The 27,899-nt window shown below is 31.5% G+C and overlaps 1 protein-coding gene across 3 annotated transcripts in view; it reads left to right on the top strand.

The window, feature by feature from the left end:
• NOX4 (NADPH oxidase 4) overlaps positions 1-27,899 on the top strand; it is a 225,920-nt gene that overhangs the window by 55,018 nt on the left and 143,003 nt on the right. For all 3 annotated transcript variants that reach the window (XM_074304691.1, XM_074304692.1, XM_074304693.1), the window contains one exon: positions 14,250-14,330. In XM_074304691.1, the coding sequence (XP_074160792.1) occupies positions 14,250-14,330 (81 nt within the window). The remainder of the gene's footprint in view (positions 1-14,249; positions 14,331-27,899) is intronic.

Below are 27,899 nucleotides of genomic sequence, written 5' to 3'. Positions count from 1 at the left end.
AATTAATTAATGATAAAGCATTTATTAAACTGTGAATGAATGCATTTTTAAGAAAGCATTTATTAAGGGCTTACTACATGCAAAACATTGTGCTAAATTCTTGAAATACAAGTAGAAAACCAAATCATCTGTGCTCTCAAGAAGTCTCACATTATAGCAGATGGAGACAAATACATTATTTGCATAAATTTTCTGATAATTTTAAACAGAATTGCATGGTTTTGTTTTTATCTTGGTTTTAAAAAATTTCAAAATATGAGTTCCATTTTTTCTGTAATAGCATAATATATTGAACATTTTTTGGGGGAGATGTTGGGGGTAATGGAAACTACGATTGAGACAAAGTGTATTCATTCTGAATATATGAACCTTTTGGGGCCTCATTTTTCAGACTGGAAAAAAAGAAATTATTGGATCATATGATTTTAAGGGCCTACTATTGTTCTAAAACTTATTTTTCTTCAAATGCTTACATAATACGCATTAGAGATTGGGTTTAATAGTTTGTTCCTAGGAGGGGAACATATGTGCTTGGTTTTTTTGTTTGTTTTGATTGTTTTTAATAAATAACAAACCTCAAATCCCTAATATGATCTTGTTTTTTGTATTACTAATTCATGTTATTAATTTAGTGCTTATTTGTTCTATAGATATAGCATTAGAAAACAAAGTTAAATCAAAGGCTTGGGCAATGAAAATGTCTCAATTTCAATTTAATTCAAGCATAATACTTGTGCTTGAGGGGAAAAAAAAAAAAAAAAGCTTTTCTGACATAGTCTGTGAGTTAAGTAAAGAAATTATCATTATCCCCATTCGTGAAGCCAGACATCTGAAGTGACTTGTGCCTGATTGAACAACTAATAAATGCCAGAAGTGGAAAAAGAAGTCAGATTGCTTGTTGCCCAGACCAGTGCTTTATCACAATAATACACAAAAAGAGGTTCCCTTAAGGAGGAAATGGCCTATGTCTAAAAGAGGTACCTTGACTAGGCTTATTACATCAGTTAAGAAATGTAGGTAAAGTAAAACATATTTTTATTAATAATTACCTTATTGAGTTTGTTTTTTTTTTTTTTTTTGTAATTGAGCCATTTTCCCCTTAGCACAACTTAAATTTGGAATCAATTTTATTTAGAAATAGCTGTCATTTCTTCTTGAATACTTAAGGGTTCACTTTCTTTTATGTTCTTTTCTTTAAAAAATTATTCATTTTAAATTTAAATCCAAAGTGAGAAAAGAAAAAAAAAAACATTCCACGTACACAACAAAACATATGAGAGGATCCAATATAAAATAATAATTTTCTCTTTTTTGGAAAACCTATATAATAAACAATACACATTGTTTTCAGTTTTTGTGCTTTTCTATGCTTCCTTTTAGGTTTTCTTTTGATCTTTGCTCTGTTAAATTGCATCTTGGACTTTTATAAGTCCAAATTTTCCAAGTCTTCCACTTTTTTTTCCCTAAATCAACCAGCTTATCATTCTTATATCACAATATTGTACCACAGCTTGTTTAGCTATTCCTCTAGGGCATCTGTCATTTTAGCTAATCTGATAGATGTAAAATGATATCTCAATGTTGTTTTAATTTGTTTTATTTAATTTATTTTAATCAATAATGATTTAGAACATTTTTATTTTATTATATATAATTTTAATTTCTTCATCAAAAATTTGCCTATTTATATCCTTTGGACATTTCTCAACTGGGGTAGATTCATATTCCTATAAATTTGAAAATTTCTTTATATATTTGAGTGAGACCTTTATTTGACATATTATCTATGAAAAATTTTCCCCCTTTTCCCCCAATCTCGGCTATATTGGTTTTATTTATACAAAAACTTCTTAATTTAAAACAATCAAAATTATTCATTTTACTCCTCAACCATGCTTGTTTTACTTATTGTTACTTTATATATTTATTATCTTATCCACGAGTCTGATAAATAATATAAACAATGTTCTTCAAATTTTCTTGTGATATCTCCATTTATATATGTTATATATCTATTTTGAACTTACCTTGGTACATATTTTAATATATTGCTCTATCCCAATTCTTACCAAACTTCTTTCTAACTTTCTCAACAAGTTTTTACCAAATAATGAATTCTTATCTCAATAAAATCAAATCTCTACATTTTCAAATGCAAAGTTACTATGGTCCCTTGTTGAATAAATAGATTAAGTAAAATGCTCTTTTTTTATATTGTCTTTGCCTACCCATGAACAATGATTATTTTCCAATTATTTAAATCTGATTTTATTTGTATAAAAAAGTATATTTTTTATATTTATGTAGTTCCTGTATTTGTTTTGGTAGGTACACTTTCAGGTATTATACTATCTAGTTATTTTAAATGGCCTAAGACAATATTGAATAGTATTAGTGACACCTTTTGTAGTTTTCCTTTTTTTCTATTTTAATTAAATATTTTTATTTTAACTTTGTAACATACCTGCAAGCAGTTGGGATTAAGTGACTTTTCCAGAGTTGTACAGCTAGTGAGTGTTAAGGGTTGGTGGTGGCATTTAAACTCAGGTCTTCTGACTTCTGGGCCAGTGGTGTTCTATCAACTGTATCATCTAGCTTTATTCTCCCCTCCTCCCTCTTTTGAACATAATAAATTCTACTCCTGCCTTTTATTTTTACTGTATTTCATTTTTATGTGTTCCCTGAAAGCAGCAAATTTTTGAATTCAGAATTTTAACCCATTCTATTACCTGTTTTTGTTTTGTGAGTAAACTCATCCCATTAATATTCAAAATTATAATTAATTCTTGTGGGTTTCCTGCCATCCAATTTTTTCTCACTATATTTCTTACTTTACTTCCCCTATTCCTCCTCACTCATCTTGTTTACTTTTACCTATCTTGCTCTTCCATTCCTTAATCTACCCACCCCTCTGAATTCCTTCTTTATCCTCTCTTCATTCCATCCACTATCTTATTCTATCTTTCTTAAGGGTTCCTCCCTTTCTTCCTTTTAATTTTTGATCTATATATCATTCTAAAAGTCCCTTTCTTATTCTGTCCCCTCCCCTTTTATTTCTTTCTAAATTTAGAACTTTTATACTCCACTACTTGTATATGTTGTTCACTTTTTAATCCATTTCAGATGAGAATAAGGTTCCAGCATTACTGTCCCTTCACCCTGACTTGCTTCTCCTGTATCATTTCTTCCTCATTTATAGAAATATTCCCTTTTGAAATCACTTTTCTGTACAAAGCTAACCTTTCTTTCAAACTACTCAAATAATGATATATTTTTACATATAAGAAGTAAACAGCTCAACCTTGTTAAGTCTTTTTAATTGGTCTTTAATGTTTATCTTATATTTCTCCTGGATCTCATATGTCCATTGAGTTCTGCTTCTTTCAATTCATTAAATATCCATTTCCCCCATTCAGGATTATACTTAGCTTTTCTGGATAAGTTACCATTGGTCATAACCCCAGTTTTTTTACTGTATAAATTAGTGTTTCAGTATGTACAGTCCTTCAACATAGAAATCACTGGATATTATGCAAACCTGATTGTAACTCCATAATATTTAAATTGATTTTTTTCTTGTTACTTGAAATATTTTCTCCATAACTTGGTAACTTTATAACTTGGCTATAATATTTCTTTAAGTTTTCCTTGTGATATCTTTCTGGTGGTGATCATAATTTTTAGCCATTCCAACAATTTTTACATTGTCTTTTCTTAATCTATTTTCCAGATCAATTGTTTTTCTAATGAGATGTTTCACATTATTTTCTTTTTTTTTTCTTTTTTTGTTATTGTTTTATTATTTCTTGATATCCTATAATATTGTTAGCTTCCTCTTGTCTGATTCTAGTTTTCAAAGAAATTTCTTTCTTCCTTAAGATTTTGATACATTTATTTTCCAGCTGATTAGTTTTCTTTTCATAATTTCTTGATTTTTTGATTACTCTTATTTTTCCTTAATTGTTTCTTGAATTCTTTTATTTGATTTTAAAAATCCTTTTAAGTTCTTCTAAGAACTCTTTTTAGTTTTGTGGCCATTTGACATTTCTCAGTGAAAATGGAATGGCTTTTTTCTTAGCTTCACTATTTTCTTCTTCACTAGAGATTTTCTCTATCCTCATAGTAGCTATCTATAATTGGTTTCTTTATCCTTTGCTTAATCATTTTTAATTTTATTTTGATTTATTTATAACAGCTTATTATTATAATCAGATTCTAGTCACAATGCTTGCAGAATAATGCCCCAGGTCTCAGGCCTTTTTTACTGTTATTTTTCTGTACTCTCTTCGAGGACCTAATCTTGAATATTCTTTTCAATCCCAGTGCCATGGCCAGATGCCCCAGTCACACACTGCCCCCTATATTTTTGCTTTCTGTGATTTCTCTGGTGCCTGCTAAGTTCAAATACCCTCTGTGCTCTGGAACTGAAACCAGGGACTTTGCTTCCTGCAAGTGCTCATAGTCAACAGAGTCTTCCCCTATATCTGCTATCATATCCACCAGGTACACACCAGCTCTTTTCCTCAAATCCTCTCAGTCACAGCCCCAGCTACTCAGCACAACTGTGCCCAGTATCTCCCATTGGTGGAAGGCCCCTCAGACTCCTAACTCAGCTGTCTGTCACCTATATGGTCCTTGAATAAAAATTTTCTGAAGCATTCCATGAGGTGTCCTTAGCCACCCAACCCAGCTACCTCCAAGGCTTGTTGTGTCTTGATTCTGTGGAGTAGATTTAGGGGTGTTTGTATTTCACAGTGGCCAAACTTCCATTCCTGAAGGTCTAATCTTTTCTGGGTCTTTTCAAGTTGTCTTAGGAGGATGACTCCATCTGGTCTTTTGTTATTTCTGCTGCTTTGAAGTGATGTCTTCTCTTGTGAAAAAATTTAAAGATCTTAAAGTTTTCTGACCTACTCCACTATCTTCCCAGAATCCTCTCCCTATATTTAGTTCATGAGAGAAATTTTTTTCAGTGTTTATTTTGCCAAGCTAAAGTTATCACCAGAAATTTAATAGGATTTTTGAGATCTTTTAAAAATGTGTTGGAATTGGGAGTAGGTTTGATTACATGAATGAAGATATTTAGCTCATAAAAATCTTGCATTGAAAACAGACATAATTAAATGATAAATCAATGTAACATTAAAGACATGAGAGACAAGGCTTCTGGTTCTTTGTGTTCTATTCAGCAGAGTATTTGACTAGGCATTTTTTCTCCAGAGATGGACTTATCTTTAAACAGATATTTTGTAATTTCTCTTACCCATAGGTGAATGAGTTAATATCATTGGGTGCTAAGAAAAAACACAACTGGTATATAAAAAAAAAGAATTGTTATCTAAGATAAATAAAATAAATTTTGGTCCAGTGAACTTGAATTCCATCCCTGTCAACATCCTAGGATGTAATTTTAAAGGGAAGTTTAAAAGAATTTATGAAGATAAGTGACAATCATTATGAGCAAATGTTGCAAATATTTTTCCTTCCTTCCTCCCTCCTTCCCTCCCTCCCTTCCTTCCTTCCTTCCTTTCTTCCCTTCTTCCTTATCTCTTTCCATTATTAGGGATATGTTGTATTTGTAGTCTTACTAAAATTTTTCATTGAATTTGACAAAATTTCTTTTGATATAATTTTGCAAAGAATGGAATGATGTACAATATCCAATAGTGTAGTTTAGTTGACCTTGGAAATGGTTGACAATGTCCCAGAAGTACTGACTTATTATGACTAATTAATGAATTGATCTTAACCTCTCTCTCTGTCTCTCTTCTCTCTGTTTGTCTGTCTGTCTGTCTCTCTTCTCTCTGTCTCTTTTCTGTCTTTCTCTCTGTCTCTCTGTCTCTTCTGTCTGTCTGTCTCTTTCTTCTGTCTCTCTATGACTCTGTCTCTGTCTCTCTCTCTCTTCCTCTCTTTCTCCCCTTGTATGTGCACATATGTGTGTGTGTTTGTGTGTCAGATAATATTGACAGTCTGGTGAAGTCTATGTGCTACTTATAAGAGAGTAATATTTATGAATAATTGAATGAAATGCTGAATTTCAATTAAATGGTGGTGAAAATTAAAATATAATGATTTCTCCTTCAAATTAAAAGATTTCTTTAAATCTATGAAGGTTCATTGACTCCATGTTAAGAGTCCCCAACCACAAATCTTTCCTTGGCTTTGTTCCATTCAACATTTTTGCCAATGATGCATTGAAGGCATAGCTTTTATGCTTATCAGACTTGCTCATGACAAAATGCTGAGAAGCTTAGAATTCATATTTGATTTGCTTGATGACTTGGTTTTCATGTTGCACTTAAGAATTAGGATCCAAAAATATTTTTACAGACTAGTATGATGAGTTGAATGTAATAAAATGAAGTTATTTTTAATAGAGATAAGTATAAAGTCTTAGTCTTGGGTTTGAAAAAATAGTTGCCTAATTTCAGGTATAGATACACAATAGTTCTTATGAATTTTACAAAAAAGCTGTTGAGATACACATGCACACACATACTCATGTGTCAGCTAAAATAATTAATGTGATCTTTACTAGAAAATTAATAATGGGAACGAAAGGTAAGAGATCATCTTTTTGTACTCTGCTCCATTCACATAATACCTATAACACTGCATTCAGTCCTGAGCACTATTTTTTATGAAGGACATGAATGAGATGCAGTATCCAGAGGACATCACAGAACAATGAGGGAACTAGGGACTTTACTATATAGCTAGGCCCCAATTATTACAAATGATGAATTCTTCAAAATGGTCACATTATTCAAATTCCCACCATATATATCTATTTGGCTAGAACCAATTATGATATTTTATACAATTATAACTTTGAGTAATACAAATTTGAGTATATTTGGCCACTTTAGAAGATTCATTAGTAACACTAATTTTGACCTAGATGAATTGGGATTTAATGTAGAAGAAGTTTAAAGAGAGTTTGATAATGGTTTTAAAATTTTGAAAGGATATTATGTGGAGGTGTATTATATTTGTTTTAGTTGACTCCTGATAGTAGATAGGAGCAATGAGTGGAAGATGTAGAAAGAAAGGTTTCAGCTCAATAAAAAGAAAACTAAAAATCAGAACCATCAAAAATGGAAAATAATTTATGTATTCCTCAACATTGAAGGTCTTGAATTGGAAGAGAGATGACCCTTTCTTAGGAAATTTGTAAAAGTGCTTTCTGTCCAGGTATTAGTTGAACTAGAATGACCTTTGGTTTTCCGAGTTTCTAAGTTTCTCAGTGGTTTTTATGAATGTAATGAGAATCAGATCAGGAGACTGCATATTTGGATTCATCTTGTACACACTGCTTAAAAAGTTGGAGTTTTCATCCTCAATTGCTCATTTAAAGATTATCTTCAATTTATTTTGTATATATCTTTTTGGCTGTGCATATAACAGTGAGTGTGTGTGTGTGTGTGTGTGTGTGTGTGTGTGAGAGAGAGAGAGAGAGAGAGAGAGAGAGAGAGAGAGAGAGAGAGAGAGATTTTACTGTAACTATAGTATAACTATGAGCTCCTTAAGTGCAGAGACTAGTTTTTGACTTTCTTTATATCCCCAATACTTAACACGGTATGTGCTAAGCAGTGGATGCTTATCAATTGACTCAACTGTTGTTGACAATCTTAGTTGTTTAAATCCAGTTCCTTAATGATAGTGAATATCTTTGAGAGGCAGCTTGGAGTAATATCTAGATTTGGGATTAGAAAAGCCTGGATTTAGGAATGCAGAGCTGGTTTAATATTAGGAAAACTATTAGTATAATTGACCATATTAATAATCAAATTAATAAAAACCATATGATCATCTCAATAGATGCAGAAAAAGCATTTGACAAAATCCAACATCCATTCCTACTAAAAGCTCTTGAGAGTATAGGAATAAATGGACTATTCCTTAGAATAATCAGGAGCATATATTTAAGACCGTCAGTAAGCATAATATGCAATAGAAATAAACTGCAACCTTTCCCAGTAAGATCAGGAGTGAAACAAGGTTGCCCACTATCACCATTAGTATTCAATATAGTACTAGAAATGCTAGCCTCGGCAATAAGAGCCGAGAAAGAGATTCAAGGAATTAGAGTAGGAAATGAGGAAATCAAACTATCACTCTTTGCAGATGACATGATGGTATACTTAGAGAACCCCAAACACTCTGCTAAAAAGCTATTAGAAATAATTCAGAATTTAGCAAAGTGGCAGGATACAAAATAAATCCACATAAATCCTCAGCATTTTTATATATCACCAACAAAATGCAACAGCAAGAGATACAAAGAGAAATTCCATTCCAAACAAATGTTGAGAGTATAAAGTATTTGGGTATCCATCTACCAAAGAATAGTCAGGAATTATATGAGAAAAATTACAAAACACTTGCCACAAAAATTAAGTCAGATTTAAATAATTGGAAAGACATTGAGTGCTCTTGGATAGGCCGAGCGAATATAATAAAGATGACAATACTCCCCAAACTAATCTATTTATTTAGTGCTATACCAATCAGACTCCCAAGAAACTATTTTGATGACCTAGAAAAAATAACAACAAAATTCATATGGAAGAATAAAAGGTCGAGAATTGCAAGGGAACTAATGAAAAAAAAGTCAGAGGAAGGTGGTCTAAGTGTACCTGATCTAAAGCTATATTATATAGCAGCAGTCACCAAAACCATTTGGTATTGGCTAAGAAATAGACCGGTAGATCAGTGGAACAGATTAGAGACAAAGGACAAAAAAGGGTACATCTATAGCAATCTAATCTTTGACAAACCCAAAGATACCAACATTAGGGATAAAAATTCATTATTTGGAAAAAACTGTTGGGAAAACTGGAAATTAGTATGGCAGAAATTAGATATGGATCCATACTTAATACCATATACCAAGATAAGATCAAAATGGGTCCATGATTTAGGCATAAAGAATGAGATAATAAATAGAGTAGAGAAACAGAAAATAGTCTACCTCTCAGACCTGTGGAGGAGGAAGGAATTTATGACCAGAGGAGAACTGGAGATCATTATTGATCACAAAATAGAAGATTTTGATTACATCAAACTAAAAAGTTTCTGTACAAACAATCCTAATGCAAACAAGATTAGAAGGGAAGTAACAAATTGGGAAAATATTTTTAAAAGGAAAGGTTCTGACAAAGGTCTCATTTCCAAAATATATAGAGAACTGACCCTAAATTATAAGAAATCAAACCATTCTCCAATTGAGAAATGGTCAAGGGATATGAACAGACAATTCTCAGATGATGAAATTGAAACTATTTCCACTCATATGAAAGAGTGTTCCAAATCACTACTGATCAGAGAAATGCAAATTAAGACAACGCTGAGATACCACTACACACCTGTCAGATTGGCTAAAATGACAGGAACAAATAATGATGAATGTTGGAGGGGATGTGGGAAAACTGGGACACTGATACATTGTTGGTGGAGTTGTGAAAGAATCCAGCCATTCTGGAGAGCAATTTGGAACTATGCCCCAAAAGTTGTCAAACTGTGCATACCCTTTGACCCAGCATTGCTGCTACTGGGCTTATATCCCAAAGAAATACTAAAGAAGGGAAAGGGACCTGTATGTGCCAAAATGTTTGTGGCAGCCCTTTTTGTTGTAGCTAGAAACTGGAAGTTGAATGGATGCCCATCAATTGGAGAATGGTTGGGTAAATTATGGTATATGAAGGTTATGGAATATTATTGCTCTGTAAGAAATGACCAGCAGGAGGAATACAGAGAGGCTTGGAGAGACTTACATCAGCTGATGCTGAGTGAAATGAATAGAACCAGAAGATCGCTGTACACTTCAATGCTGTATGAAGAGGTATTCTGATGGAAGTGGATATCTTCAACATAAAGAAGATCCAACTCACTTCCAGTTGATCAATGATGGACAGAAATAACTACACCCAGAGAAGGAACACTGGGAAGTGAATGTAAATTGTTAGCACTACTGTCTATCTACCCAGGTTACTTATACCTTCGGAAGCTAATAATTAATGTGCAACAAGAAAATGGTATTTACACACATATATTGTATCTAGGTTATATTGTAACACATGTAAAATGAATGGGATTGCCTGTCATCGGGGGGAGGGAGTGCAGGGAGGGGGGATAATTTGGAAAAATGAATACAAGGGATAATGTTATAAAAAATTACTCATGCATATATACTGTGGGGAAAAAAATTCTAAAAAAAAAAAAAAGAAAAAGAAAAGCCTGGATTTAATCCCACTTTAGAGAGTTTCCAGCATGTAATTTCTCTCTGATAATTTTTTAAAGATCTATAAAATGGGAATAATAATAATAATAATAGCACTTAATCATAAATTTGTTGCAAGAATCAAATGATCTAATGTATATAAAGTGTTTTGCAAACTTGAAACTGCTACATAAATGAAAATTATTATTAAACTTCTATCCCTAGAATGGTATGAATGAAGAGTGAAATCTAAATGATTCGTGAAGAATCTTTCTTGCTTATTTCTTGCTAGAAAAAAATGTAAAAAAAAAAAAAGGATTTGCTAATCTCAAGAAGACTAATAAAACTTGAGTAAGTTAGAGTTTGGTGGAAGAATATTTAGGACCAAAAAAAGATCTTATAATAGGTGCAAAGCAAGAACAATGAAGGAATAGGTCCACTGCATGGTATGTGATGTGTAATGCTAAGAGATGGCAAAGAGAAATTAGAATTACTTTGATTTCTTATTTTGCTACTAACTTCTTTACTGAGATGGACAGTCTTTAGACTTAAGGTAATAACAAAAAAAATTAAGAGATTAATGAAGCCAAAGGTAACAAAAAGACAGTCAATAAAGTACACATTTAATTATGATTCATAGAATCAAAAAGTAGAATAGGAAGAGTGCTCAGAGGTACCCACTCCAAACTCCTTATTTTACAGAAGAAGTAATCGAAATCATAATGTTACCCAAGTTAAGATCAAATAGCCAGTAAGTACTAGAGATGAGATTTGACCTCAAGTCTTTTGATTCTCAAGCTAATACTCTGTCTCTTGTGTGACCTGCCTTTTTGTGCAATTAGAACTAGTTGAATTAGGTCTGAACAAATCTGGTAGATCATAATTCTTCTTTACTTCCCTATTCTTATCCACTAGGTTTGCAACTTAGGTGTGATCCTTTGTTCCCTTACTCTCTTTCACCCTTGATAACTATTCAGTTGCCACCTAGTTTTTAACCTTTGTAATAACTCTCATATATTTCCTCTTCTTTGATACTGCTACCATCCTTATGAAGGAATCTCATGTCTCTTTGACTAAATAGTTATCCCTAAGATTACATCTTTCACTCAGCTGTCAAATTGATTTTGCACATTCATTTATTTATTTGGGGTTTTTTTTGAGGAAATTCTTTGCTTCAATTACTATCTAGATGCAATCAATGAATGGTTGTGGTTTCCATTGAACTGAGGCTGTTGAAGACCTTAGCTTAAAAAGGCCAAGGTCTTCCATTGCATCTTCAGTCGCCCTGATCTATATCTGGCCACTGTCCTTAGATGGCTCTGGAGGGGAAAGTGAAACTAACTTAAATCCAATTCATTTTCATTTTATAGCATCTCTTCCCTAATGTCAAGATTCTCTTTGAGAAGGAAGGACAAAGAACAGTTTTACTATTTTACTATTAACCTTTCCCTTTTTATCCCACATTCCTCTATCTAGTCAACTCCAGTGGTCTCTGTTAACTCTAGGATCAAAAATAATGTCCTGATGAATTTTAAAGCCCTTCAGAACTTCCTCCTTTTTCAGTCTTCTTACATCTTGCTTTCCTTCTCATACTTTTGCAGTGATCCTAGTCTCTCTTCTGTTCCTTGAACAACATAATTCATCTTCTTATTTTAAAATTTTCACTGGTTATCCTCCATGCCTGGTACTTTCTCCTTCTCTTCTCCCTCTCTCTTCCTCCTTCTTCTGAATTTCCTGGCTACTTTCATATCTCAACTGAAGTTCTCCCCTTTGCACAAAACATTTCTCAGTCCTTAATCTCCAATTGGAGATTATTAATTTATTTTGTATGTATCTTGTTAATACCTAGTCATTTTATCTCCTCCACATAACTATGAGCTCCTTCACAGCAGAGACTTTATCTTTTTTTGGACTTTCTAGCTCTTAGAACAACATCTGGCACAGAATAAATACTTAATAGATGTTTGTTAATTGACTGAACTGCAGTTGAAAATCTTAGAGAACTTATGAACACAGTGAGAGGTGCTAGATAAGTAGAGAAGGAAAATTATCCAGTTCTTTTTTTTTTTTTTTTTTTTTTTTTTTTTTGCTGGGGTAATTGGGATTAAGTGATTTTCTCAGGGTCACACATCTAGGAAATGTTAAGTGTCTGAGTCCAGAGTTGAACTCAGATCCTCCTGACTTCAGGGCTGGTGCGCTATCCACTGTGCCACCTTGCTGCCCCTGTCCAGTTCTTTAAATTGGAAAATTAAGATTATGCAATTCCCAACTCAACAATATCACTTTAACTTCTCATAAAAAACTAGAACATGTTATTAAAGGACTAAGATATGAGGCATTAAAATTGTAGGTATGATAACTAGTGGCTAGTTTAGTTCATTAAAACAGTTATGCCCATATAGTCATATTTTTTTTCTTTTATGTAGTATCATTTTGATAGCAATATATCAAGGAAATGTCTTAAACTTAGACCATCTAGAAATGAAGACAACTATTAGACAAAGTCTCATAATATTTTTATGGACAAAACGGGGAAAGGTGGATTGCATTATGATAAATAGAGAGATTGATTATTAGATGAATTACTGACAAGGCATTGATTAATAGAATCTATTGAAACACAAAGATAGTAGTTTAACTTATGTTTGCCATTGGGGAATACTTTAGAACTTAAGTTATTTTTGTAGTTTCTTATAATCTGTATTAGTGGATATAGTTTCCCTAACAAAAACCACTGTGCTGTAAAAGTCACATATCTTTTAATTTATTCTGAAATGATGTTTTTTAAAGAGATACTCTATAATTTACTATAATTATGGAACCTATCACATAGTGTTTTTTCTTAGTTTTTGTAGGTTCAGTAAATATTCTAGTATTCCTATGTACCTAATTCCTTTTTTATTATTTATTTTATTCAATGTGTATTGACCATCTATATGGAAAAAAATATAAGTGAACAAGAATTTACTAATCATACTCTATGTGCCAGAAATGGCAAAGATATAATTAAATAATGTGGCTTTTGTTTCTCCCTATGTTTCATTGTTTTATTCTATTAGTAGTATCAGTTTTTATTTTCTAGACTTCCTTATAGGACTCATTTTGCTCTATATATTAAGGTCCTTGCCAAATTAGGTAAGACAGTGTATTAAACTAAAAAGAGTACTGGTTAAGGAGATATGGTATCTGACTTCAAATCCTGCTTGTGTTCATTTGTTATGTAATTCAATCCAAATATAGTTTAGATCTTTTGGCTTTAGGGCCTGTTGTACTCATTTTGTGCAATGCTATTCAATCAAACAATCAAAACAAAATGTTTTGATGATCTGCTTATTTCATAGTTTCTTCTTTGAAATAAAACGTCACTAAAATTTAATTGACTATGTTAAACATTGTGGACAGCTAGGTAGTAAAGTGGATAAAATGCCAGTTATGGAGTCAGAAAAACCTGAGTTCAAATCTGGCCTCAGGTACTTACTAGATTCATAACTCTAGACAAATAATGTATGCCTGTTTGCCACAGTTTTCTCAATGTAAAATTATCTGGAGAAAGAAATCAAGCAATTAAAACAATAGGGAAAAAGAAAAAAACAATAAACACATGTATAGATAAAAAATAGGTATATTGACTTTATTAGCAATCTGTTTTTAATTCTTTCCTTCTCTCTCTCTCTCTCTCTCTCTCTCTCTCTCTCTATATATATATATATATATATATATATATATATATATATATATATATATATATATATATATATATATATATATATATATATAAATGACATTTATTTTAGTTACATTTATACTCATTATCCTGGATTATTTTGAGCAGATAAACCATCAGTTTTAATTTATTTTAGTTTTCTCTGTGACTTTGAATGCACTAACCACACTTTGATGTTGACAGATTATTAAATCTAGGATTCACTCTATTCTTAGTAATCTTAAATGTTTATAGAACCATGCATATTTCTTTTAAGTGGAATAGAATATATGCAAGTAGCACTAAATGCACACATTTGTCTTGCAGGGTTTCTAATTATGACATCTTCTGGTATACACATAATCTCTTCTTCGTCTTCTACATATTGCTGATGCTGCATGTCTCAGGGTAAGCAAAACAGAAATAAAATGTTGAAATTTTGCTCAGTCTTACTCTCAAGGAATAGGAACAGAGAAGAAAGGAATTTAGGCTGAATGGACTTTACTCTGTCATGATGTTGTGAAGTCATATAAATGATAGTGATGAACATGAAGGAATATTTTAAAATGCTGAATATCTCGAAGAATTGCATTGAGAGACAAGTCTTTGTGGGAAGGGAGCCTTTTTGAGCCTTGAAAATAAAGCTGGTATCAAGGAATCAAGAAGAAAAATTGTTCTATTTGTCACTCAGAAAATTGGAAAGGAACCAGCTCCAAAGTGTATGAAAATGAAATTTTAGTGATGTTTCTCCTGTGCACTGCATGGGGTCTCAGGGTCCCATATGGATTTAGCCCAATAATTCCTGCACTAATGGAAAAGCTAAGAGCTTGGCATGGGTAAGTTAGTGTTTATACATCAGAAAACTGTGTATCTCTTGACAGCTGTAGAATTGTTAATGATAGAGTAAGGAATATTTTGTAGTTTAGAAATGCCCAGAGGCCAGAATAGCTATAAAGAAAGCCAAGAAATCTATAATTCTTCAAGCCAGTGATCTATAACAAATAATAGAAAATTCTAGAGGAGAAAAGACTAAATAATAAATTATAGATTCTTGAGATCAAATGAGAATAATATTCTTGCCATATTTCTGATGTTTATTTGGAGAACAGTGCTTACCACTTAGCAAGTGTTTAAATGTTTGTTGAAGGACTGTTTAGAACATATGCTTCTTGGGTTCTTTCCTTAGGTAAATCAGTTATTTTTCTTCTGCTCTAAGCTTCATATTTGGTTCCAAAGTGGGTTTGGATATATAGTGTCCTGATTCCTGCTAGCTAAATTTGAAATATTTGCGACTGATTTTGAGTGAAGTAGGAAGGAGCAGGTACAAACTGATTAAGTACACTAGAGAGACAAAAGAAAACATGTAGAATCATAGAATCTTAAATAGCGAGGGAGCATCTATTTTAGCACATGTCTGAAGCATGGATTCTCTCTAAGGCATCTTAAACAAATGGTATTTCAGCTTACGTGGAGAACTCTAATGATTAAAAAAAAACCCTCACTATTTACAGAGATAACTCATTCTATTTTGGGACAGCTCCAATTATTATGAAGTTTTTACCTTTATTGAACTAGTCTGCCTCTTTGTAACTCTACCAATTGCCCCTAGACTTTCTTTTTGGAGTCAGACAGAGTTCTCATCCCTCTTCAATAGGCAACTACTTAAAAAAAGGAACATGTTTCTTCATAAGTATTTTCTAAACTGAAAATATTCAAATTATTAAACATTTCTAGTTCATTTTATATTTTTACATGGCATAATTTTGAGTTCTATTGCCATGCTAATAGCTTGCCCTTACACTTCTGGTGGCTTCACATATTCATATATTTGATATATACATTTTAAAATATTTTAATATAATTAATATAATTTAATATAAGAATGGCACTTCTTTTAGGGTGTGTTAGAACCCTTACAAGCAACATGTAGAGAGGATGTATTATCTACATTATTTTCAAGAACTGACAAATCTGTACTATTTGTCATAAAATAGAATGCCTATCAACAGACTTCCTTCAATAAATCTGAAGATACCAGGAAATATTTATTTTCTTTTGTTTTGGAAATTCGTGATATAGGCTTTTCTGGTATGGCAGGTTACATACTTAATGAAAAAGGGCAAAGCAGCAGTTAAATATGTTAATTTTTTTTTGCTTATGTATCTATGAAACATTAAAGTAGTTAACTAAGTGTTGAGCGATCCAAAATTGGATGATGTAGAATATTGCTCTTAGCAAATAAGGCATGAATATAGAATGTAAATCCTGCAAATAATGTTTGCAGGGATGTTTTATACACACACACGCATACACACACACACACATACACACAAAAGAAAAGTAGAGTAGAACTGCAAGAGATCCCTTACAAACTGAGGTTTTGTTGCTAAAGGAAAATTTATAGAAAAGATGGCAACAAATCTGTCTTAAAAGATGGATAGTATTTCAATAGTTGGTCATTGGGGAATGTTTCAGTTTATTTCAACAATAAGAGGTGGCATGATAAAGCATGAAAAAACTTAGAACTGAAAACAGCTTTGGGGAACATATAATTAGGTTATTAGAAGAAGAGGTGGTAAAATGGTCATAGGAGTGGAAGGAGAGCCATGAAGAGATTATGTCATTGAAACCGATTATCAAAAGTGAATCTTGAGTACTGTTTTGTTTTTTTCCTTCTTTTCTTTTTAATGTCATAGCACTTTTGACTGTCTGATAAAACTTATGAACCCCTTAGAATAATTTTCATAAATTCATAAAATAAAATGTATAAGATCATGAAAAAGCAAAAAATTGAAATATAAATATCAACTTTTTAAAATAATTAAGAATCCTTTATATAGAGGGGGTTAACATTACCTCAATAGTGATACAAGTTGCAGATAAAGTATTTAAGATAATTATGAGTCATTATATATAAAAGCTAATGTAACTTTAGTTTGCATTGATATATTATATATGTGTTGATATATATCATACATGATATATACATATACATATATGCATATATGAACTCATATCAATTTACATCTAGCATTTATATAAGAACTAGTTGCCAGGCACTGTGCTAAGCACTTTACAAATATTTTCATATTTAATATTTATAACAAATGAGATGTAGAGATGCTATTGTCTCTAATAAAGAAGGAAACAAGCAAATAGAAGTTCAGAGGTTCAGTCTAAGTTGTAGCTGAGATAAGATTTAAACTCAAGTTTTCCTACTGCCATGCCTAGCTTTCTATCAGCTGTGCCAAATACCTACTTCTATTACCTTATTCATCAAAATTGTATCCAGAAATGTGAATGTAATAGTTCCTTAGTATTTTGTCCAGTTCATATATAGACTATTTTTTCATTTCTGTGTACCATTAATGAATATTAATAAAGTAGAAGCATCTAGGGGAGGTAAACTAGACTGACAAAAGCCTTGAATCTGTGATGTATGAGGATCCAAAAGTTAGTACAATGCCTAGTACATAGGAAATGTTTCACAAATATTAATTGATTGATTCATCAATTGAAGGAACTGGGAATGTATAACCTGGAAACAAGAAAACTTGAGGGACAATGGTAGAGAAGAGAGAATCATACTTGGTGTTTAAATACCAGACAGGGCATCATACAGAAGAAGATTTTTTTGTGCGTATTCTCAAAAGGCATAACTAAAAGCACTGAGTAAATTGTGAAGAGGTACATTTTAGGTTTGATTTTGAGAGAATAAAACTCTAACAATGAATCCTATTTCAGAATAAAATAGGATACTTTGGAAAAAGAATACATTACTCCTCTTTGATGGATATCCCAGTAGATTAGATGACTGTTCCTTAGGTAGATTGTTCAGATTCCTTTTTCATCATGAAAATACTGCAGCAGTGCAGCCTGTGGAAAATATGGCTAAGAACAGTCCCCTTGGAAATGAGGAGATTTAGTGGATTGTTGGCTCAATATAAATATATTCATATTTACCACAAACATTAATACTTGCTATGTTCAAAGCTTTTTGCTAAGTACCAGAAAATGACAAGGGAGTTTACAATTTGGTATGTACTGTATGATATCACACAATGACCAACAAAGACAATATAATCTTTGATTAAATTCAATTAGGGATAACATAGTCCTTTTTTACTCTGGCTTTTTCAGGCCATATATACAATATTGTGTTCATTTCTAGCCACTATGTTTTAAGAGAGTTACTGATAAATTGAAGTCTATACCAAAGAATGCAATTTAGGATGAGGAGGGGGAATTAAAGGATATTTGATTGATGGAACGGGTTTCAACTATTTGAAGTGTTGTCATATGGAAGAATTAGATTTATTCTCCTGAACTTCAAAGGTCTGAAATAGAACCAATCAAAGTATGTCGAATGGAGGCAGATTTTGGCTCAGTATAAGGAGCAACTTCCCTCAAATTAAATAGCTGAAAAAACAATGAATTGACAAAACAGTTAATGAATTCCCAGTTACCAAAAGTTTCCAAATAGAAGCCAGATGAGCACTGACTAAAATGTTTTAAGTGAAGACTTGTCTTCCAAGAAAGGCAAGAGTTCTTAACTTGGTGTCTATGGACTCCTAAATGGTTAAGTGAAGAGATTTCAAGATGTCTATGAATGGTTTTTGGGAAATGACATCTTTTTTACTAACATCTAAATAAAATTTAATATTTTCTTCAATTATTAATGTAGGTAACAAACTATGGTAAATATGGCTACATCAGGATACCAAAAAAAGGCTAAGAACTTCTGAAGACGTGGTTAGAGTTGATAACCTCTAAGTGCCTTCCAAAGTGATCCTTCAAAAGTACTTTATTGGTATATTATTTTGCCTAGTTGGTCAATTTATTTCACTTATTCAGAGTTCTTAATAAGAAATGTTTGTTTATGGTTTTGATGAGATTTTCTTAGAGTGGGAAAGTTAAAGGGAGAAAATTACCTTTTTATGTGGCACCTGCTATATAATTGTAATCTTAGAGAGATGCCTATGTATGTGTGTGCATATGTATGTGTGTGTATATGTATGTGTGTGTGTATATATATGTGTGTGTGTGTGTGTGTGTGTGTGTGTGTGTGTGTGTGTGTGTGTGTGTGTATGTAGAGAATTATAAGGTACTTTTAAGGTCTGAAAAGTGTTTTACGTTTATTTTTACTACTACTGTTTTTCATGGTTTTATGATGGTGGTAAAAACACAGACATGCTTGAATTAGGAAAACAAAGTTCATTTACATAGTTTAATTTTCAGAAAATAGTGAAAAGATGGAAGATATCACAAGAAAATGTCCATCCAGCTTTGGTTACTGATTTCCTGGGCTTTTGTGGAATTCATACTGACATAGGATTCATGAATGAGATAACAGACTTTTTCTGCCTACTTTTAGGCAGATTTATATAGGAAGAACATACTATTGCAATCTATAATTAATTTTTCACTACCCAAGGCCTGAATATTTTTTTGATTATTTTTTGTTTATTTTTACTAGCTCACAGTCCTTTCCTAGAATCATAGAGCAAAAGATTTAAAAACTGAGAAGGACCTCAGAATCCATTTGCCTCATTCTCCTCCTTTCAGAGGTGAGAAAATGGAGGCCCACAGAGATTAAATGATTTTCCTAAAATTCTAAAATTACTGGTAAATAACATGCTGAGATGAACTCAGGTTTTTTGACTTGAAATCTAGCATTCATGCCATTTCATCATATTGCCTTTACATCCAGCTTATTTCTTGCCATTATTTTTTCTTTAGGTATGCATTGTTATACATTAAATATATATTAGTCTCATTCCATTTTTGTGACCTTCAGGTTATAATGCCATGTAAGGAGCATTGAGTCAGGTATCATATGATCTGCTTCTTTGAAACTTACCACTTGTGTTACCTTGGGCAAATCACTGATCTTCTCTGGACCTCAGTTTCTTTATTAGTAAAAAAATAAAGAAGTTGGATTATATGGCATTTGAGAATCTTTACAATGCTAGATTTGTATCCCTGTGATTTACTAAATCTACCAAATTTATTAAACCACGAAAGTATTTTTATGCATGTTTTCCACAGAAGAGAAAAACATCATTTAGATTTTTAAAAAGAAGATATTTATTAAAGATATGCTCATTTGGTATTGTTTATTTTCAACAGAATGATTTCATTAATATATATTTTTAAAAAAATGTTACCAGATCAAAAAGATGCCTTATGAAATGTTGAAACTCCAGAATGAGTTTGAAAAATACCTCTCTAATGATCATACTTTCTGAGCTGGAGCTAAACTTACCCAACTAAGTTTCCTCTAGGGAATAAAACATATACTCTCTCATTTCTAGAAGAGATGGTGTGACTCAATCCTCACCAAACTCCTAAAGAATATTGGAGGGAAAAAAGCAATTATTAACTTTATAAAGCTCCAATTGGGCAGCTCAATCCTGGTTCCTTTGAAGAGAGTTGACTAGGGAATGTATCACAAATGAGAGAGGGCACCTTCATTTCTGTAATCATACTAGCATTCAACATTCTCATTGATGGCAGCCGGGGAATATAGCTCAGGCAATGATTGCATTTTTGAAATTTAAATGAGAGAAAAAAGAATGTCACAGTTCTGGATAGAGAAATGCAAAAGGTTTGACTGAGAAGTACTCAACAGTGCTAGGTAGCATTTTGGTCATTTCTTATGCAGATTCTCTTGGTCTTTGTGGATTCTGTCATTGTAGGATGACAATTTTCAAGCAGCTTCCCTTTTCTCTTAGAATGACTATTAGAAAGAATTCCTTATGAAGTATAATTCATATTCTAGTTGAATTTTTTTTTCTAAAAGGAAGGGGTATTGTATTTGTTAGCATGTTTCTAAGCTCAGCCTTTTAGCCAGCAGGAATGCAATAGAAATCCTAAAACAGATGGTTTCATTGTGTGGACAGCTCTTGTAAACAAAAGCATTATGAAAACACACATAGTATTGGTCTGTCAAACTGAAGGGTTTGGGAGGTGAAATTGGGTTAGGAAATGTACTAAGCTCAGCTAAATTGAAAATAGAAAATACAGTTTTAGAAGGGAAAATTATTTAGATACCATGGTTTGTAAATATTCATAATTCTCTCATTTGGATATAATGTTTTTATTCTAAGTCTGAGCAAAAATGGATATGAGGATGAGCTCATAAGAATCTGGTTTTCTTGTCACAAAATCCTACCTGATACTCATAAGATAAGGGATTCTTAGCTATTTTTCTGTTGTAGATCCCTTTGGCAATTGGTGAAGTCTCTGAGTTCTTTCTTAGAATATTAATTTTTAAAGGATAAAGTAAAATACATGGGATTATATAGGAAATTATATTAAAATGCTATAGTTGCCAAAATATGTATTTTTTAAAAAGTTCACATAAGCTAAAAATCCCATTCACTAGAGGTTCCCAATTCTGGGTCTTACCAGTGATTCAAAGACTTAAAATTTAAAATGTTATCTATTTTCTTTAAATTAAAACATCTCTATAATGTGTACAGAAAAGATAAAAAAATGGCTAGTGATATATGATTGAGAGTTTTTTTTAGTTACTGGGTTCAAATGAAATTATATATGTGATGTGTTTTGTCTTTAAAGATCTATATAAAATTAATTGTCCTTCTTTCCTTCCTTCCTTCCTTCCTTCCTTCCTTCCTTCCTTCCTTCCTTCCTTCCTTCCTTCCTTCCTTCCTTCCTTCCTTCCTTCCTTCCTTCCTTCCTTCCTTGTTTTCTTCTTTGTTTCCTTTTATTTTCTAGTTTATGGTTTAATTTAGTTAATGAGGTTTTTTTAATGTCAGATTTAGTTTTCTTGAAATTGAGTCAGTTCTTTGGTTTTGATCATGAAAATTAAGACAAAATAAAAATGAGGTAAAAAAGTACTTCACAATTTTTGTTTTGAAATTCATATTTTTTAAAATTTGTGTCTTTGGAACTAATCAATCAAATAGTTTCATTTACATGATAGTTTTACTTCCAAAACATGTCCATAAGACTTTAAAAAATAACAAATTCCCAAACTAGACATCTGTCATAAAAGTACATTAGAAAGCAGAAAATTTCCATGACCTTGTTTTCACTGAAGAACATAGTTATAAAGAGATTGTGACAAGCAAAATAAAGTAGTAATAAAGCTATTTTGTTCACCCCACAATAAATCAGCAGATAATAGAAGATATTAAGGCTACAAATCTTTAAATTTCAATGAATCTTAATGAAGTTGTAGAACGAGTTGCCTGTCAAGCTTCAGATCCTTCAGTCTTAGACTGAAATGTGAAAGCATGTTCAAGGAATATGAAAAATTGACAGAGAAGTTACATTTGTGGCATGTTGCTTTTATTAACTTTTAGAGAAGTTACTCAATAAAATTTTATTGAACACCTACTATATGTCAAATACTGTTCTAAATAGTATGAATACAAAGAGAGACAGTAGTCCCTCTTCTCATGAAGTTCACAATCTAATGGCAGAGAAAACATATAAACAACTACTCACAGACAAGATAGTCACTGAATAAATTGGAGATAACTAACAGAAAGAAGACATTAGAATGAAGACTGTTAAAGATAGACTTCTTGTAGATGTTAGATGAAACTTAAATAAAACTAAAAGTAGAGATGACACCAGTGGCTCTGAAAAGTGATTAATTTGTTCTGGTACCTTAAATTTAATCAGTGCCAGTGGCTAAAGCTATTTTTTTATTTTTACTAATTTGATAATTCAGTTAAGTAAATATTTATTAAGTGTAACACATCAATTAAGTATGATGTTCTACATATGGAATTCTTTGTTCAGGTTTGGGGTTTTTTACCTCATTATTCAGAAAGAATATTGTTGAGCTGAGGATGGTCCAGCATCAGGAAGCCATAATGGTGAAGCACCTTAAGTCCTTATCTGAAGCTCAGTTAATGTAGCAGAGGACAGCAAATATAGAAAATTGGAGAGTTATGAAAGGTGTGACAGTTGTCTTCAAGTGTTTGAAGGGCTGTCATAAAAGACTTGTTCTATTGGGTCTCAGTGTAATGTGGAAAACTAAAAGCTATGGGTGATTTGTGGCAAAGTGGCAAATGTAAGCTTGATCTAAAACAGATACATCTGTCTCAAAGTGAAATGAGCTGCCTTAGTAAAATAATAGATTCTCTTCTTTGGAGATATTAAAGACAGGATAATTGAATATTTGTTGGACTTGGTTTAGGAGGGATTCTTTTTTCAGGCATGAATGGGATGAAATGACTGACAAGATCTTATAAAATTCTGAAATTATTTAATTCTGTGTTTTCTGGTGGAACATGTCTTGGATTCATAAAATTTTAGATCTGTATCTAACATGAGACTATTCAGTTCAACTCCCACATTTTACAAATGTGAGGCATTATTCTGGGTATTAATTATAAATTTGAAAATGAAACAGTATTTCTTCAAGGAGTTTAGTAGGGGAAACTATAAACTACAGTGTGTGTATAGATATACGTATTCATACAGAGTTTCCAAACTTAAGGTGTTGCTTCCTCCTGAACCTATCACTTTTCTATTGAATTATAAATGCACATACCTACATAATACACAAATATACATACATATGCACGCACACACACATATATGTTCACCCCTTCATTCTTGTACTGAGAATCTGAGAGTAGTATACTAAAATAAATAGAGATATGGTATTGGGATTAGGAAGGTATGGATTCAAATTCTTACAGACACTTATATGTGATATAAACTCAGAAAAATCACTTCACCTTTCATTGCTACAGACAGCTCTCTTAAGTTACCCAAAACTATCACTTAAACCATTTTAAAATGATAATTTTTAAATTTTGAGTTCCCTACCCCAATGAAGTCACAGGTGTAAACATATATATAAGTTTAATATATTGTGTAATTAATTTCATCTATTATATTTTTCAATTCTATAAAAATGTAGTTATGTTATATATAAATTATTTCAGGGTAGGACTTTTTATATGCACAGACATTTTTGGTTGTTTGAGGAACACAGGAATGTTTTCTTCCTCTGTTTTTCCACTTTTCCAAGAAACCACAATATTATTACAGGGTGTGCTGAATGTCTTAGTACAGTTTTAAATTTTAATAATTAAAAACTTTTTGATGTTTGAGACCTGCTATATGTGTGGATTGAATAATAGGCTTTGTTTTCTAATTCTTAATATCTGAATGAATTTGGGCTAATCACAACCTCTCAAGTCCTTAGAGTCCTTATCTGTAAAATGAGGTTTTACAAGTTATGACTTTTGAGGTTCCTTTTACATCTAAGTCTTTGATATTGATTTTGATTTAATCCTGGGCTGATATAGAATTCTGAATAATATAATAACATAATATAATCATCCTTTGTTCTTCCCAAGATGATGACTGAATTTTTGCCCCATCACATTTGTCTTTTGAAGTAGAAAGGGATAGGTATCGTATGCATGGCGAGCTGAAGGACTCAGCTTTTTGGAACTTACATCCTCATTCCTGGCAAATCCAAGACTTTGGGATAGATCTATAAAGTATTAACCTGAAGCTTTTTTTTTTAATAACATTAGATTATTACATTTTTTGGACATGACCTCACTAAAATGACAGATTTTGTCATGTTTTTAGCCCACACTTGTAGATCCGTCTATTTTGGGAATGTTCAGTGTGAAAATGTCTTTCTACAAATATAGGTAGGCCAATTATCTTTAACTTACAGTCTTAGAGAACTACTTGTATCCAAGTATGTGTGTATTTTAAGTATGGATCTGTTTGGAAGAGAAAAAAAAAACTATTCTGAGTTTGGTGAGATCAGATGACAACTCAGTAATGTCTCCCAACAAGTAAAATACCTTATATATTTATGTAAAAATGGAGCTATTCTTATGGGATTTGAGAAGTGAAATTTAGTTCTAAATTCTTTATAGAAAAAAAAGTGTTTATGATATAGATAAAGCAAATTAAAATATCAAAAAAGTTACATTTTTAAAGGAAAATTGTGGAGTATATCATAACATTTTATGGATAACAAATTTTTATTTTCAAGAAGCATAGGCAATTTTCTCCTTTAAATATCATTAAGAATCATATGAACAAAAGAACATAGTTTATATTGCATTCACTGAAATGTTTATATGTATATTTAATATACAATAATATCATGTGATAACTATTTTTATCAACTATAATACCATATTATAATAGCAATACTATACTACTACTATCACTACCATTATAAAATATTTATCTTCTCTTCTAGGTATTTAAGGTTAGACTAGTTTAAAATAAAATCTAGAAAACTATGGCACCAATTGAAGAAAAGAAATGAAAAACAAAATCATAATAATATTAAAAACATTCCTCATGTATTGAAACATAATTGAGTTTTTAGATTCAGAGTTGGAAGCAACATTAAGGTCATGGAAGTCAGGTCCTTTTTATGTGATTTATTTTAACTTTGATTTATTTATTCAATTTAATTTGATATGATAGCTTTCAACATTTCTGACAAATGGTCATTCAACCCCTGCTCACACATCAACAAAATTATGGAATTAAATACTTTATATTATGGCTCATTTCATTTTTGGACAATTCAAATTGTTAGAAATATTTTAAAATCTTTTTTTCTGAAACTAAGTATAGGATCATAATATCATTGAATTTAGTCAGAAGTATTTCATATAATATAAAACATAAGACTTTGATCTGGATGGGTCCTCATAGATTATTTAGCCCAGTTATCCTATTTTGCCAATGAGCAAATTGAGGGAAAAAAAATTGAAATAAGTTGCCTAGGTTAGACAAGTCTACATGTCAGACTGGAATGAAAACTTATGTGTTCTGTCATCTTTAGTGGTTGAATTCTACTTTGACTAGGAGTATTGCATTTTCTATACCTTCCTTTTAAAATGTGCTACCCCAAATGAAACATAAAACTCTTGATATAATCTGACCAGTAAAGAATATATTAGAATTGTTCCTCTCTCCACTCAGGCATTATTTTAATATTTTAAACTAATTTCATGTTAGATTTCAGTTTTCAAAGTTATATTACACAATTAATGCATGGAAACGCACAACAGTAAGAGAAAAATAAAAAAAAATGCCTCCAACATAAATTATAAGAAAACATTTTTGCTGTTATATATACTATGAGAATAAATCTTATAAAATGTCATATACATCATATTTTATATATTAAATGTTTTACATTATAATAACATTTACTTTATAATATTCAAAAGTTTTTACATAATATATTTTAAGATAATTTTATTACTTTCTAATGAATGATTAAAAAATAAACTTTTTACTCTAAATTTAAAAGAAAATTTATCCATGATAGAATAACATTAGATATTCCACAAATAAAATTTCTCTTGAATTGAAGTGCTTTTTATAAACATTTACAAAAATCCAAACTCTTAAGATAATTATCTCTTATATGCTTGCACTTGTTTCAGAAGATGACCTCATAGATGAATTTTATAAAGAATTTAATCAGGACCCTCAAATTATATCAAAATTTAATTCATTTAATAATAGATGAGTAATTTCAACATAAAGATGGGCATAGGACAGGATGGTATATACTATATTGGAAAAAAATCATTCAAGACTAAGAAATAAGAGATGCTGAGCCTTGTAGGCTATAGAATATACTTTTGCCTATATATTGTGCTACTTTTTCTGAAGATAAAATTAGGATTTATTGGAAATGCTAAGTACCAAATGACATTACACAAAAGTAAAAATATTTTATACTTATAATCAATCAAGTCAGTTATTGCAATAACAAATATTAACTTCTCTTTATGCCATCTAAGACTTTTCACAAAATAGTACTTTTTTGGCATTTCAATGTCCTAATTGAGGGTAAAGATTGTTTTCCTGCATATTCTTTGTATCTTTAACACTTATCACAGTGACTGGTACACAGTAGACACTTGTTTGTTCATTTAATTCTTCATACTACTCTCCATACTGACTCACTTGACATTCCTCACATGTCTCTATGACTTTTTGCTCTGAGAGCATCCCTTATTCCTGAAATGTTACACACTCATAAGTCAGCCTTGTGGAATTCCTGGTTCTCTTAAAACTCCCCTTGAGCAGTTAACATGATATGAGTGGCCTTTCTTGATTCCACAGTTTCTATTGCTTTTTGTTGGATGGTTTCCTTTTATTTGGCTTGTATATATCTTCTCTATATACTTATATATTTATTTGTCTTATTTAGAATGAAGCTCCTTGAAGTCACTTTTACTTTTGTTTATGTATAACCAGTGCTTTACATAGTGACTCGCATAAAGTTGTCACTTATAGAAATTCTTATTCATTAATGACCAATAAGTAACTAATGAGTGTTTAATTAAAAAGACAGCTAGGTGCCTCAATGGATGGACTCCTTGTTTCGGAGTTACAAAAATCTGAATTTGCATATGGTCTCAGACTCTTGTAGCCATCACAACCTGCCTCAGTTCTTCTATGATAAAATGAGAATAATAAAAGTACCTATCTCTCAGAGTTGTAAGGATTAAATGAGATGATAATTATAAAATGCTTGGTATAGTTCTTGGCCCAAAGTAGATACTTAATAAATGCTTATTTTTTTCTTTTCTTCCTACTTATTGACAGGCATAGGAAAAAAAATTAAGCAATATAGCATTTCTATTGTGTTTGGTTCTATGCCATCAATCATGTACTTGTTAGAACAAAGATCAATAGCAATAGCAAGCTAAAGAAAAACTATAAAAGAATAAAAAGCTATCCTATCCAACTGCGGCAATGCCAGTCCAATATATTTAAACAAATTGTCATTATTAAACAATATTAAACGAATAAAGAAAACAACATTGACATAGACTGCATAATTTAGGGCATTTTGATTACTGTTTTTCACAATGAACAGGAAAACAAATTAAAGAACAAAATACAAAACAAAACAAAAACAAAACAAAACAAAAAACAGACCCTGGGACTTGTCTAAACCAATCCATGCAATGGTAGCCT

This window comes from Sminthopsis crassicaudata, chromosome 3 (assembly GCF_048593235.1).
Source record: "Sminthopsis crassicaudata isolate SCR6 chromosome 3, ASM4859323v1, whole genome shotgun sequence".
NCBI classification, from domain to species: Eukaryota; Metazoa; Chordata; class Mammalia; order Dasyuromorphia; family Dasyuridae; genus Sminthopsis; species Sminthopsis crassicaudata.
Note: the sequence above shows the minus strand (reverse complement) of the source record. Positions and strands in the feature narration are given on the sequence as shown.